The 16,370-nt window shown below is 35.5% G+C and overlaps 1 protein-coding gene across 1 annotated transcript; it reads right to left on the minus strand.

The window, feature by feature from the left end:
• Nucleotides 1-2,076: 2,076 nt before the first annotated feature.
• LOC121998219 lies at nt 2,077-6,506 on the minus strand. Its single transcript, XM_042553017.1, has 5 exons — nt 6,044-6,506; nt 5,503-5,596; nt 2,991-3,028; nt 2,756-2,891; nt 2,077-2,685 (listed from the first exon to the last, which is right to left on the minus strand). The coding sequence occupies exons 1-5, from the start codon at nt 6,362-6,364 to the stop codon at nt 2,261-2,263; spliced, it is 1,014 nt and encodes a 337-aa protein (XP_042408951.1). The 5' UTR covers nt 6,365-6,506; the 3' UTR covers nt 2,077-2,260.
• Between the last annotated feature and the right edge of the window lie 9,864 nt (nt 6,507-16,370).

Consider the following 16,370-nt stretch of genomic DNA (forward strand, 5'->3'; position numbering starts at 1 on the left):
CAAGTCATCCTTAAAAGAAAATTTTGATCAAAAATTTATTTTTAAAAAAATTATAAAGTTATTTTTTTAATGCTTAATGCACACCGCACTCTCTTGAAACTTCTTGGATCATTTGAGTAGAATGAATTTTGAGATCACTTAATGAAAATGTGATTTTTCTTGTGTTAATATTTGTACCTCGTGTCCCTGCCCTTCTTTTATAGTCACTTGTTGACTATTTATTTGACACATATCTAATCGCTCGAAATCCTTCTAATTGCTTGAAGTATTGCTGACTCAACTATCGATATGATCCTCATGAACTTTGGATCTTATTGAATCGCCTAGATCATCTACAGACTCCTAGAGTTTAGTCAACTCTGATCCATTGATTGCCTCTCTCAGATCTCTGGACCTAACCTCGTGCTTGGACTTTTTAGATGCCTTGATCAATTCCGGTCGTCCAAAATCCTAGTCACAAAAGATTGACGTCTTGACTTGATCTGATTAGTTTGATCTCCTTTACATGGTTGGTTACTTATCCATTTTGCTATTTCATTGTCTACATACGATCAGTATGTTAGTCATGTTATGATTATAGTAGAGTCTATGTTTTGAAACAAATATTTTATTAATATTCTTCTACATTATTAAATAAAGTGTTACGTATTCTTGATTACACAGCCTGGTGTGCCCTTCTTGAGCATTATTTATCTTTTCTATACAGAGATGAATAATATTTGAGCAGAGAGACTATCTCTCATAGAAGTCGGATACATCCGCATCTAAAAATAATAAGAGCAAATGCCTAAATTAATTGCACCAAGATCATGGTGTATCTTCAAGTGAACAGGGGTTCTCGCTCATGCCATAGGAGAGTAGCACATCACAGATAATGTGGTCAATTCTCATCTTCTAGATGAATCAATCGATATTATTGTTCCCTGGATAATGAGAGTTCCGACTTTCACTTAGGATATATTACATTTGAGGAGTTCAAATTATTTGTAATGTTGGGTCATCCATCATAACCCATCCAGGCTTCCTATTTTGAAAATTTCTATAGAATCCAATCGGTCATTTCAAAATTAATAACTATCACTTTCAAAATTAATTAGATTATCAGAATTGAATACATTGATTACCCAAAAAACCCAAAAGTAGATACTATTGCTAGTTGTAAGAATAAGAAACAAAAGAAAGTGATGAATCACATTATCATGATCAATTTTGGAAGAAAATGTTTTCCATTACTCTAAATATTTAGACATAATTTTTAAGAGTCAAATGGTCAACTGTAATAAGACTTAAGTTGGTGTATATTGTAAAATCAAAAGAAAAGGTCTACTCATCAATCATAGTAAAAGGTTAATCCAAAGTCAAATTTCAAATGGACCTTGGAGTGCAAGTTAAAAAAGCTGAAATGTGTGTCTTAAGTGGATCTACTGACGATACTTAACAAATGCTAAGGGTGTTAAATCGAATGGATCGGATTGAATTTCTTTTTTCTAATCCAATTCGAACCTGAGTTCAACCTAAAATATCTAAATCTGAACCCGACTAACTCGATCAACCCAAACCCGACCCATATAATCCAAAAATCAGATTTAAAATAACTTTTTTGAACTATATTCCCTATAATTCTTTACTTTTATCACAATACTCCATCATTATCATACAAACATGATATTAATATACATAAAAACATCTAAATTTTTAAAATAAAATTTAATTTAATCCTAAAAAAATTCACAAAACCCTATATTTAAATCAACCCGGGTCAACCTGAACCCGACCCGACCCAACTCGAAAATTTTTAACTCTCCAACCCTCTAACCCGAACCCGAAAATGCCCAATCCGAACCTAATTTTTTTCGGATCGACTCAAGTTGGGTCATCGAATCAGATTCATTTCTGACACCCCTAGCAAATCCGAACATGTACTTATTAGAAATCCAAATAGCATACGTAAAATTCATAGCCTAATATGGATCACATGCCACAAGTCGAATTCTATAATCAAAATTTGATATTGTAACTCTCACATATAATGAAGAAGATCCAAGTAAATTAACAAAATGGAAATTGCAACACATCTAAAATTCAACTTATATTTTCATTTGATAATTATAGTGTAACGCTGCTTGCAATCTTTCTTTCTTCAAATATATACGTTTGAATTCTGCATGCATAGTTTAAGCTACCACAATGGGAGCTCTTGTACATCAAACCCATGTTTGGAAAATTCCCATATCCATTCACACGGGCATCATGTCAACCATCATGTTTGGCTGACATTTCTTTCTTCTTCTAAACACAATGTGTAGGCGACCAAGCCCACAACCGGAATGAATCTTAGCTTTCTTATGGTGCTCAAGTTGCTTTTCTTTACATTTTGGAGGTTCTCACCTATCAGCCATGGCTGGAATATGGAATACAGGCATATATCCCACAAGAAGGCATAAGCAAGCCTCTCTTCTCCAATATACTCGACAAAAAAGTGCCATCGGTCCGCAATACCTCCAAAATCAATGTCAGGGCGCCCCCAAAAGGCCCAAAGTACTGATACTAAACACACTATCCCACCTATAATGCCAACAGTTGATGAACCTTTTGTCATCAACAATCCTAACTCAGACAACTTGCTGTTGGAAGGCTTCACATCCTTGTCATTGAGTCGGATGGCCATATAGGGTATCAAAAAAGCTGAGTGAATTATTCAGAAAAATTGTTAGTAAATGATATGGTAGAAATTTAGCATCAGTTGATAACATACTATTTGTGAGGAACATCTGAAAGCCCCATAAGACATCTAATGACCCCTTGTATCTGTCTCGGTGGCAATCTGTATATAGCAGCGGAGCAAACAACAGTGTCCACCCAATTATGAAGTTGAATAAACCTTCAGCTACCTAGAAGACATCCTTTAATTAGGACAAAATGATGAAAAAAGGAGCATAGTGACTCTATATGGAGAAAGGATAAGGTAATGTTGCCGGATAGTTCCTTACAGGATGCAACACTGGAGGTTCAAGCACATGAAGGCCAACTATACTGCCAACAGATGTGTGTGATTAGCAAACCATTGATTTAAGACAGATTCTTACTGAACAAGAGCATGATGAAGTCATATAATCATATCACATGTTATGGGTGGATATAGAATAGCCGTTGGAAGTTGATAGTATATCACAGATTTTGTGCTGACAATTATCAATCTGACAATATTGAAACCACAAGTGACTATAGTTGCCAATTTTATGTCTAGGAAGATTATCACAACAATATTTACTTCACACGCTTTTTTAAAGCCAACCACAACATTTATACTGATGATGAAATTTTAGGAAATCCATCATCAAACATGAATAGCATTTTTAGAAATAGAAATGTACAGGAGTGCAGGCTAGGCTAGATAGAGCAATGTTTGGACTTTTCCACTTTAATAGCAACTATAGATAGTCATAGATGAAAAAATCACTTGTTTTACTGAGAAACAGTGTGAAGTTTGGATATGTATTTAATTTAAAGTGTACCACGGCTTCAGTGCTTCATCAGATAAATAATATACCTTTGTGGGGTGCATCAGGTGAGAGCAACATAATAATTATGCAAGTTGGCATAAAATTTGTTTCTAAATCAGCCAGCCAAGCCACTATTAGCAAGCAAGCTTCCCTCATAGACATAGTAGAAGCTTAGTGGGCAACATTTACCATTGAGGAAAACAAAGTGTTGCATGACTAGCACTTGGCCTTTAGAAATCTTTCCACTATTTCATCTCTATATAATATTGATTTCATGATAGTAATTGAGGACATTAACAGTTATTCTCTTTTTACAATGGTCTTTTCTCTTCTTTTTTTTTCTCAAATTGGTTTCCCCTAGCTCCTGGTAAACTATAAATTTTGCTATAACTTGAGTACCTTCTACTTAATTTTTAACTTACCTTTCCATTTTCCATACTCATCAAGTTAGGTATTTTCCACATTGCTTTAACCTAAATATTAAATTTTAATAAGTTGTAAGGAATTCTTAGTCAACGTGTTACTCAATAACAAAATTAATTTTTTTTTCTTTTCTCTGACATTAAATTGCAAAGAAGACATTGACCTCGTTCCATAATGTATTTCAGTACTTATTTCATAACTGAAAGCAACTTCCTCATCTCTGTTCATGTTTTAAAAAAGAGCAAACAAGTTAATCACGAGCAATTTACCATATTATATACTCACTTTTAAAAAATAACTCAAAAAGACACCTAACTTGCATATTTACCAAATGACACACTTATTTCCGATAATACATTTCATATCTCCTAGTAAAAAATGACAAAAAATAAAAGCAGGGAAAAAAAACTCAAGAGAACCTGATTTTGAGACTGCGAACATTTGCAGCAGTAAGATCATGACCGAGCTCACAACTATTATGAAATCACAACCAGGTATAAGCAGTTGCGAGTGGCTGATAAATCACGGCGAATGGGTAGTGAGTGACCATGAAATCATAGACATGTCACAATTGGTTATGAAATCATGGCTGCCTAGCCACAAGCTGGAGGTAGCAACTACCTAGTCGCGATTTCACTATTGATCAGTGTCTAGCCAGAATTTCACAGTTACTTGACCATTAGGCAACAATAAAATTACAGCCACATGCCAGTGAAATCGGGGATAGGTGGCTATGAAATTACGGCTAGGAGACAGTAAAATTGCAACCAAGCAACAGTGAAATCGTTGTTAAGCATTGTGAAATCATAATAGTGATTTCACGACGGCTGCAAGCTTCACCATGAGCATGTGGTCATAAATGCTTTTGGTCTCTTTAGAGTTTTCTTGAGCTTTTTTTTTTAAGATTTAATTTTTTTGTCATTTTTTTGCAAGAGCGAAAAGAGTATTTTAGGAAATAAATGCAATATAAAAGTTAAGTGTATGTTAAGGGTATTTTTCAAAGTTGGGTATGTGATATGGTAAATTGCCAGTTTAATCATTAGATGCAAAAATGTGCAAATATTAACCAAGTCATGCAATATGAATTTATCTTAAATCATAGAATGTGTAAGGCTTGATCCATTCATATTCAAAAAAAAAAAATACAACAATAACAATCAAGTCTTATCTCACTCGGTAAGGTCGGCTAATTCAAAAAAGAATAAACAAAATATATTAATTTCAATGTAAGAAACAAATACCTGTTCGATATGTCATTTTGTATCATGTGTTTTTTATAATGATAGCGAAGGCTGTTGAATTAGGAAACAGGTTGAATCCTATTCTTAAGATTCATGAGATTGTTCTCCAAATTAGTTAACCAAGAATTAATTATAAAATATAGACAGTATTATAGAAAAGTTGAAACAAAAAGTAAAATGTTCATATGATACAGTATTCAAAGAGGAAGAACAGAGATAGAAAAGAAGAGATTGGCTTATGACCATTTGCTTCTAAACAAAGGAAAACTAGACTTGACTACCTAGATATGTAAACAAAACAGTAATAAATGACATGAGAAGAGGATTAAAAATACCAGCATTCATCAAGGGTAGAATAAAGAAGAAATTGAGAGACAATCCCAGAAGCTCATCGACTGTTGTTGACTTTATAGCCCATACTGGGTCACCCTGGAAATAGATAGTAGTTAAACAATCAGATTGATAAAATTGTAGTCACTTTAATTTTTTAATTATGAGATGAAAAAAAAAAAAAAATCAAAGGTGTGGTATATATTCAACTTGGTATTCTTTTGGTCTACATAATAGATTAATAGGTATGTTTTTTCTCTCATAACATTATAAAAATATTTTTCCTTCCAAAATCACATGTTACCTTAGAGAACACTAACACGGGCTTAGGGATCAAGAACATTCATTAAAACCTTAGCACTATAAAGAATAAGCGCGGACCAAAAAGAAAAACGCAAGAAATAAGCCAAAATTGTAGATTGTTTGAGCGGACTGTTGCAAAATCCGGCAATCAGAATTAAATCAGATGTCGTTTAGAAGAGAGAGAGAGAGAGAGAGGGTAGAAAGGATCAATAATAGTGATGACAATAACGAGAAAAACAATACCGGAGCATAAGGGAGGAGGAAAAGCCAAAGGATGTAAGCTGCCTCAGCGGTCCACAAGGCTGCCTGCTGCAGCTGCCGCAGAGACCGGCCGTCTTCCGTGCCTCGCTGCTCCTCCTGGGGCGTGCCGCGTTGCTGTCTGGCTTGGCAAGCAAGTAGTGCGCCAGATCGGAGATGGTGGCTTCTTCCGTATGTCATGTGTCGATTTGGAAACGGAAGCCCTCTTTCCTTGGCAGCTGGCGTTGACACTGAGCTCTGTAAAGGGCGAGAGTACAGAAACGGTGGGCGAAGGGAGCTGCTGAGAACGAATCTCCATGCCATCATCTCCTTCCTCAACCCCCAATCGGTGAATTTACCGGCGGCGTTATGGCACGGGTGGCCTGGGCGAACTGGGTTTATCCGATTTCACCAATCAAGATGAGAGGCCAGGCCACTGCAGTCCGGCTAGGCAATGTGACCAGTTGTTGTGTACCTGTCGCGCTAGCCCAATTGTTCAGGTTTAAATCGGTCAAGCTAACTCATTCACGATAAAAGTTCACTGTATGGGTTAAGAGGGCAAAAGAGCTAATAGAACCAAACAAATCAATTAAACTGGGAAGATACGTCCAATCATTTTGAATGAGTCAAATAGATTGGATTAATCAAACAACTAGAATTATCAACTGACATTACCAACAGGAGCTAAATAACTAGAGGACAAGATAACAGCAGACTTCTCACAAAAGGTTAACCCCAACCCCTTCTGCTAGGTGGGTATGGAGATTCCCAATCATAAGCTATATTAGGGATGAGCTCGCCAAGCTCTCCACACTAATGCTTTGAGCTCCCCGAGCTCCTTGTATTGAGCTCGATCCCTCTTGCTCTACATTTTGCTTGCACCCTAGTTATAGCAGCCCTTGCAATTATAGACTCATAGTCAAACACAATTTACCTTTATGATTCATACTTCTGCAACTCAGGATGCCTAAGGCCTAACTATCTTAGGGTTTGATTTGAAATCAGATATCCTAGTATATACCCAATCGGATCTTGATTTGAATTCCTCTCTATTGAACATTCTCATTTTATATTATTATTTCATTACTTGGCTTTCACAATACTACCGTGGCTTAAGCATCAAAGGGGCATTGTCGGACCACTGTGGTGCCCTTTGATATGTGTTTCCTTATGTGAAGGGCGCTGTATCCATCCTTCATCGAGATGTTTTTATATTGTCCATTGCAATAGTAATTTTCAGCCTCATCAAATTGTTTTTATTGTCCATGGGAAATAAGATTAAACCAAGTAAAGATATGGAGATGGTAACCATTTGTTGAGTTTCGTATTTTTAATTCAAATTATTCTTTATTTTTTTTGTTGTTGTTCTAGTAATATATATGTGTATGTATTTAGTCTCATATTGCTAAGCTAAGAAGGTTAGAAGACCTTATATATGGAGGCCTTCCATCCTTGCTTAGCAAAGTTAAGGGGTCCTACATGCATGCGCGGGCCGAGCCCAAATCAGGTGGTTTTGGGAGATTTGAGTCGGAAATCCATAAACTGGGCACGACGCACGCGATCATCGCACGCAGGGGGGTGCAAATCCCCAGCATCAGGCTCTGTCCCGCGCACGTGACACATGGTTTCCTCGTTCGGTATCTCTTGACCAGTCTGCTTTTCTCCTTCTTCCCTCTGTGTGTGCGCTGTCCTGAGGCTTGGTATTCTGCGATCTGAGGTTGGGTCCGAGTGCGACGTTTGTCTTGGAGTGCACCTACGGACGACGCGAGTGGTTGTCGGATCTTGGGAGAATTTTGCCAGAGAGCCTCTGCACCGTGGGCGGCAATATATTCTCTAAAGACAGTCGGCACGCCGACGCTTCAACCGAAGGAGATAACAATTTCTGAACCTTACTCTTTTATTTACCTGTTTATTGCATGCTTGCTATTTTGGTGCAAATATAGTGCTCTCAATCAACAACAGAGTCAACCCTAAAGGCCTCATGTCCTTCGTTGGCCTGCACAACCAGCCTTTGCCTAATAACTTGGAGACTGTGGGGGCCCTCACCATGGAATAGTTGGCCTAGGGAGGAGGTCCTTCGGGGGTGCATTGCTCTAAACCCTCCTCCTTCAAAGGTTCGGGCCGCATATAGGAGCCCCAGACTAAGCAACATTGGAAATTCACAAACTAGAACACTTAAGTGTCAAAATTTCATTTATGAACCGAGTGGTGTAAAGGGTTGGAATTTCATTCACGTATATAATGGTGCAAGTTTTAGTTATCTTTCAGTTATCTTCAAGCAATTGAACAAATATTTGTTACTTATGCATCATCGTTGGAGGAGGTAGACATGCCAGGTGTCGATGAAAATATGAATAATGAAGCATTCTTCAATTTCAGGAAGTGTTGAGTGTTGCAGATGAACCAATGTGGACTGGTTGTGACAGTCACACTAAATTATCTCACTGCAAGACTGTTGAATGTCAAAGCATAGCATAATATGTTTGAAGAATATTTTAATAATTTTATTCAAGTTATTAGAGAGACATTGTTACGTGATCACATAATGCCCAATGATTTTTATAGTATGAAAAAGCTTATAAAAAAATTAGGCCTTCCAATTAAAAGAATTGATATTTGCAGATATGATTGTATGTTATATTTGGGAGATAATATAGATGCATATATTTGTAAATTCTATAATTAAGCTATGTACAAGAGCACCAAAATAAATCAATAGCGATGTAAATCATACACTCAGTTGTTTTATTTGCGTTTAACTCCTAGGTTACTAAGGCTTTGTACATCAAAGGCAACATACAAATCATCAAATAAAAGAGAGCTAATGTGTCATCCATCATATGCAGAAGTGAAAAATTTTTAATAGAACATATTCAAAATTTACAAAAGAGAATCGAAACATCACGTTATGTCTCTGTGCTAATGGATTTGCTCCATTTGGCAAATCATGAAGAAGTTATTCTTAAAGGTTAGTTATCTTAACTCCATATAATCTTCCACCTGAGATATGTATAAAAGCTCCCTATATGTTTTTAACATTAGTTGTGCCTAACCCATAAAATCTGAAGAAGTTAATAGATGTTTATATACAATCACTTATTGTAGAACTGAACCAACTATGGGATGAAAGTTTTCCTACATATGATGTTCATACTAATCAGATGATTGTAATAAAAGCTACTCTTCTTTAGACCATAAATGACTTTTCAGTTTTTGGTATGCTATCGAGTTGAAGTACCATTGGGATCTTAGGATGCCTAATATGTATGTAGAAGCCAAGTTATTTTGAATGTCATAGATATTTTTTTACCACCAAACTATAATTTCATAAAAATAAAGATAATTTACTAAGAATATAATTGAAAGAATACCTCTGTCATTAAGATTAACAAGTGAATAGATTTGGTTCAAAGTGTTTAACTTTTCATCTATTATTAAAGAGATACATGGTATCATATATGAATATAGAAGTACACATAAATAGACTAAACATAGTATATTTGGGATTTACCGTATTGATTTAGTCATTTGATTCATCATAATCTCAATGTAATGCATATTGAGAAGAATATTTTTGATAATATAATAAATACAATGATGGATATCGCTGGAAAAACTAAAGACAATCTAAATGTAAGAAAATATATGAGACTCCTTTGTAAAAGACTCACTCTTTGTGTCAATGAAAGTAGTAGGGGATCAAAACTAAAGGCAGTTTATACATTGAATAAGGATCAGAAACGTGTTATTTGTGAATAGTTTAAATAATTAAAATTTTCAGATGGTTATGTCTCTAATCTTGGAAGATGTGTCATGAAGGAATGTAAATTGATTGGTTTGAAAAGTCATACGGGGTTAAGCATTTTCTTTCATGATATTTACTCAACAATTTTGAAACATTCACACGTGGAGATGTTAGAGAGTGATATTTTAATTATTTTATGTAATTTAAAAAGGATATTTCCACCCTCATTTTTTTGATTTCATGGAACATCCTTTAATTCATTTGTCATACAAGACCAAAATTAGAGGACCTATTCCATTTCGTGAATGTATCCATTTGAAAGGTAAAATTTTCATCTTCTATAATTTGTTATGAATGCATAAAAATTGACTAATTTTATTATATATTAATATCTAATATAATTTGTTATATTACAATCAGATTCCTATATCATTTGAAGAAAAAGTAAAAAATAAGGCACATGTTGAAACCTCTATTGTTAATGCATATATTGTAGAGAAAGTAATAACTTTTGTATCATATTATTTTGAGCCTCATATTCAGAGTAAAAGATTGAGACCAATTGATCCCAATTTGAATGCATTCTTAATTTTTAACTGTCTTGGTTAACCAAGTAGATTATGTAAGCAAAAATACTTAACTAGTCAAGAATGATGCACAACACACACATATATTTTACTAAACTATCCAAAAGTAATATCATATTTTGAGTTAGTATATTTTTCTATTTTTATTTATTATGTCTAAATTTTTTGTGTTATAATTATTTTTTTTGGTAGAATTTTTCAAAACTTAAATTTTGAAATATTGACACAAGAGTTTAATCACTTCTACGATGAAGAATTTACCCCATAGTTCAAATCATATGCACGTAGACAATCTAAATTTAGTTTACACATAGCTTGACTTTTAAACATATTTATTTGACTTTAGGTTCATGATAATCAAAATTACGTTGAGCAAGAATTGTTAATCAATCTATCGTGGGTCTAAAATGAGTGGTACATACTTGGCCAACATATTTTATAAATGGATATAATTTTCATACTCAAGAATATGGAATGTGGAATGCTATAATAAATAGTGGGATTTGTGTTTAATCATCTAATAAACTTGTAGATGCAAGCAATAATTTTTATGGCTTATTAGATGAAATTATAGAGGTAAAATACTCTAGCCCAGAAATGTAAGTTATTTTATTCATGTGTCACTGATTTGACCCTATCAGAGGAATGAATGTGCACCCATAGTATAATTTGGTTTAAATTAATCATAAGATATTGTATGAGAGATATGCACCATTTGTGTTAACACAATAAGAAGATATTGTATGAGAGATATATATGAACCATATGTGTTAGCACAATAAGTGATCCAAGTATTTTATGTTTCATATCCTAGTTTGAAACGTGACAGAAGTGATTGGTAGACTGTTCATAAAATGAAAGCATGAAAAAAATTAAGGAACATTAGAAAGACTTACATATCAACAAGAGGAAGTTGTGAATTGATTTTAGATCGAAGAATATATTATTCCAGCATTATGAGATCACTACGAAGTAGTGATATACATGGATGCAAGTGAAATTCATAAGAATGTTGAGGGGGAGGGGGAGCAGGAGCAGGAGGGGAGGAGGAGAAGGATGACAACGAGGATAAAGGTGAGAATGATAATGATAATGAGGACTTTGATTTTTGATAATGGGTAAGTTTATTATCTTAATATAACAAAAATTATGATATTTTATTTTCATATATGGTAATATGTTTTTTTTATGAGTAAATTTAGTTTTAATCTGTAAATGTACAAAACTCGTAACTTAATTAATTGTATATACTCTCTCATTCTTAAATTTATATATTTTAGCTGTTAGTGCTTTGCATTTTTTTTCCTTATAGGTCATTAGAGGTGACATATTGTCGTCATATGTTTCACACACTCTCTCATCTCTTAGCAAACATGGTAAGGTTTTTCATGTTATTTATTATACATCAAATTTTTATTTACTTTATCCTATTTTTAAATTTTAGTTGACAATTTCAACAGGATGTCAATAGATAGAGTTCTCAAGGCTAGTCTGATATGCCCCTTGATCAGATAGGACCTTCTCATACACATTCATCAATACCTTCTTATACACCTCTGCTAGTACCTTCGTCACTTCAGTCACCAGTATCCACGTAAGTTCCTTCTGCCAGACATTCAGTTGTTAAAATACAAAACACTCGAGAATTTATAGTCTCTTACTGAGATTCGTAAGTACTAAAAAATATTTTATTTTTTCAAATATATTAATTATTAAACATTGTTTGTTTGTAACTTTATGATAGGTTTGGAAATTCTATACATACTATTCACGAGATTAATTGAATCATGAATAACTATTGGAGAGGGGATTTAATAACATATACCAGCACTCTAACACCCCAAAAGAGCTCTGGTAGAGCGAGTTAGGGTATATCCCCTTCATTTTATATATGAAATAAAAGAGAATGTATAATCAATTATTTTTCCCATTGCTGCAATCATTCACTTGGGACCCTAATGAAGAGATTGAAATAAAGAGGGGTTTCAAGAAAAATTTGTTGGATCGAGAAGCGCTAGAGGGGGGTGAATAGCGCTCGTGGCTATTTTTAAACGTATCGGAATCGTAAAACTATCAAAGTAACTATACGCAGCGGAAATAACGAATGCAATCACAGAGACACAAAGGGATTTACTTCGTTCGGAGCCTAGGTCGACTCCTACTCGAAGGCCCGCGATCCTTGATTGCTTTCGGTGGGCAACACTTATAAGTTCGAAAAAGAGTACAAGATTTACAATTAGTACAGTAATTAAAAACAAGTATACCGACGACAGAATCGTAATCTCGAAGCTCCTGGTCGTCGTGGACTCGTAACAGCACTTCAGGGTCGTTGATTGAGCAGCACGCAGCACAAGGATAGCTTGGAAGTTGTTGATCTGAAGTGCTGGTCGAAACCCCCTTATAAAGGGTGTTCAAGGCGCCTCCATGCTGCCTGGTCTTCCGCGTGGATCAAACCTGACCTGGTCGAATTTCATCCATTCAAGGCGCCTTATATCCCTCTCAAGGTGCCTTCTGCCTTCTCCAAGGCGCCTCCAATGGTGCTTCGCAGCCAGCTCAGCCTTTGCACCCGAGGCGCCTCCAAGCTCCATGGAGGCGCCTCGGACACTGTTCATCCGAGGCTTTAGGTTGCTCCTTTGCTCCTGCAAGACACGTTAGTCCCCAAACACTATCCTGCAACACAAAGTTAGCACAATAAACATTATTGAAGAAGTATAGACAGTCTCCGGACTGTCCGAGTCTGACTTCAGGTTTCCTACCGGAAACCCTAGGTCGACCCGACGCCTACTGTTCCCTCTACGGGGAATGCGTCCTCACCTACTCCACTCAGGAGATTTACCTGTTGCCAGTCGATCCTCCAGATCGACTGGACTTTTGCTCAACACTCGATGCTTCCGGACTTTCTGCTGGACATCCGCTTCCCCGGCTAGTCCAGTCTTTCACCTGGTTCGCGACACCAGGACTTTCCACCTAGGGTTACCAACCCCTATGACTTTTGCCTGAAGCCATCGACCTGCCAAGACTTTCCGCATAGGGTTACCACCCCCTATGACCTAGGGTTACCATCCCCTAGGGTTTTCACCTGCCTAACCGCAGTTAGGACTTTCCTGAAATACTCACTCAACATGTAAGATAACAAGGAATCTTAACTTTGAATCTCTTTGCCATTATCAAAACTTAGGTTCGATCGTCGGATGCTTCCTGCACCAACAATCTCCCCCTTTTTGATTATGGCAACAAAAATTCAAAGTTAAGAAAATAATGCCATTAAAAGCTAAGCATGAAAATACAAGCATAATGTTAGTTAAGTGCAGAACTAAATTAAGTGCAGAGCTCCCCCTTAATATAAAGACTCCTCCTTAATAAAAGCTCACTTTTTTTTAAAATTTGAATTTCTTTCAATTTCCTTTAATTCTTTGAATTTTCTTCTACTCTCCCCCTTTGCCATATATCAAAAAATGGGTAATAATAGATGTTTGTTTGAGTTGTTCATGATTTTACTAAGGTTAACAGGTTAGCTAAGTTCAACAGGGTTTGAAAGTTAATGTCAATTAGAACTTAGTTTCAATAAAGTTTTTAACACAAGGTTATTTAAGTTCAGTTGGTCCTTAAGTCCAAGCACAAGACATGTTCAATAGATTGAGTTATTAGGTATCAGAGCTATAAAGAGCAAGAACATGTTTTAAGAAGAAAAATTGAGTATCCTTTACCAACTGTCTAACCTTTAGTTACTTGCTGATAGTCTACAGGACAATAGCTTTCACTAGGTTAGTCAAGTTAAGTTATTTTGGTCCAGATAGACTTGACTAGAGCTGGAGAGCTTAACTTGATTAATGTTTATTGCATATTTAACGCCCAGACTCATATTGATGCACAGATAAAAGCATTCTTGAGTCCAGGCTATACCCTATGCATCTCACACCGTTCTATATTTTTCAAACACAATCAAGGTAAACCTAGGTGTTTGTGAGATGCTCTGGCTTAATTCTAGGGGAACATGATATCTAGGGGGAAAACCTAGGCTAATTCCAAAATTTTGAAAAAAAATCTAGGAACTTGGGAATTTTGAAAAATATTTTTCCTAGAATTTGAAAGAAAATGATAAGTAAGTCTAGGGAGTTGGAAATTTTGAAATTTTCTTAGAATTTGAAAAGAACAATGAGAGTTATTTTTAGAAAATGAGAACACTACTCTACCCAACACATTCCTATTTGCCTTCTAAGTGCACTGAACTCAAGTTCAGGTAAGGGTTTTGTAAAGATGTCAGCTAGGTTTGATTTGGACTCAACGTGGTTGAGTGCAATTTCACCTTTAGCTACATGGTCCCTTACAAAGTGGTATTTTACCTCTATGTGTTTAGTCCTAGAGTGGTGAATAGGATTCTTGGTGAGATTAATTGAGCTGATATTATCAATGAAGATTTGTGTATTTTTATACTCTAGTTGATAGTCTTTTAATGTATGCATTATCCATAGCAGTTGAGATGCACATTCTCCTAGAGCTATGTATTCAGCTTCTGTGGTGGATAGAGCAACACAATGTTGCTTTCTGCTTGACCAACTTACTAGGCACTGACCTAGGATCTGGCAGCTACCACTTGTACTTTTTCTGTCTAGCTTGCACCCAGCATAGTCTGAGTCAGAATAACCGTAAAGGTCAAAGATGCAAGTTCTTGGATACCAAAGTCCTACATTTAGAGTTCCTTTAATATACCTAAGTATTCTTTTAACATAAGATAGGTGTGACTCTTTTGCACATGATTGGTATCTTGCGCACATACCTACTGCAAACAATATGTCGGGTCGACTTGCAGTTAGATAGAGTAAGCTACCTATGGCACTTCTATAGTATTTTGAGTCAACTGGTTTTCCTTCAGGGTCAGAGTCAATGTTTATGTTGGTTGCCATTGGAGTATTTATAATTTTTTAATTTTTCATACAGAATTTTTTAATTAACTCTTTTGCATATTTAGTTTGATAAATGTAGATCCCATCTTTAGTTTGTTTAATTTGTAAGCCTAAGAAGAAATTAAGTTCTCCAACCATACTCATTTCAAATTCACTTTCCATTAATTTGACGAATTCTTTTAAGAATTTTGAATTGGTTGAACCAAAGATAATGTCGTCAACATAGATTTGGGCTATAAATATGTCTTTCCCTATAGTTTTCACAAATAAAGTAGGATCGATTTGTCCTTGGTTAAATTCTTTGGATATTAAGTAATTAGATAATCTTTCATACCATGCTCTAGGGGCTTGTTTTAGTCCATATAGTGCCTTTTTTAATTTAAATACGTGATTAGGGTAGTCTATGTCTTCAAACCCTGGAGGTTGGCTTACGTAGACCTCTTCCTTGATAAAGCCATTTAGAAAGGCTGACTTAACATCCATTTGGTACAATTTGAATCCTTTATTGGCTGCATAGGCTAATAACATCCTAATGGACTCGAGTTTAGCTACTGGAGCATAAGTTTCATCATAGTCTAAGCCTTCGACTTGACTGAACCCTTTGGCGACTAACCTTGCTTTGTTTCTTACTATATCACCGTGATCATCCAACTTGTTCTTAAAAACCTATTTAGTGTCTATTATTGATTTATCTATGGGTTTAGGTACAAGGTCCCAGACTTGGTTTCTCTCAAATTGGGCTTATTCTTCCTGCATCGCAATGATCCAGTCTGGATCGGGCAGGGCTTCTTCTATAGTTTTAGGTTCAATTTTAGAAATTAGAGCAATCTGACTAAGGTTTCTATAGGACGATCGAGTTCTGACTCCTAGGTTTGGGTCACCCAAAATTTGGTCAGGTGGGTGAGAGGTGCTTATTCTAGTTGGTCTTATTTGTGAGTCAGAAACTGGTTCTTCTGACTCATGATGATTAGGTTGGATTTCATCATCGTCTGCTGCTCTTGGATTAGTGTCAATATTTTCATTTATATTAGGTAAATTGTTTTCTTCATCAAATATTACATTAGTTGTTTCTTCAACTTTCAAGGTATTTTGATTAA

Source organism: Zingiber officinale, chromosome 6A (assembly GCF_018446385.1).
Source record: "Zingiber officinale cultivar Zhangliang chromosome 6A, Zo_v1.1, whole genome shotgun sequence".
Lineage (NCBI taxonomy): Eukaryota > Viridiplantae > Streptophyta > Magnoliopsida > Zingiberales > Zingiberaceae > Zingiber > Zingiber officinale.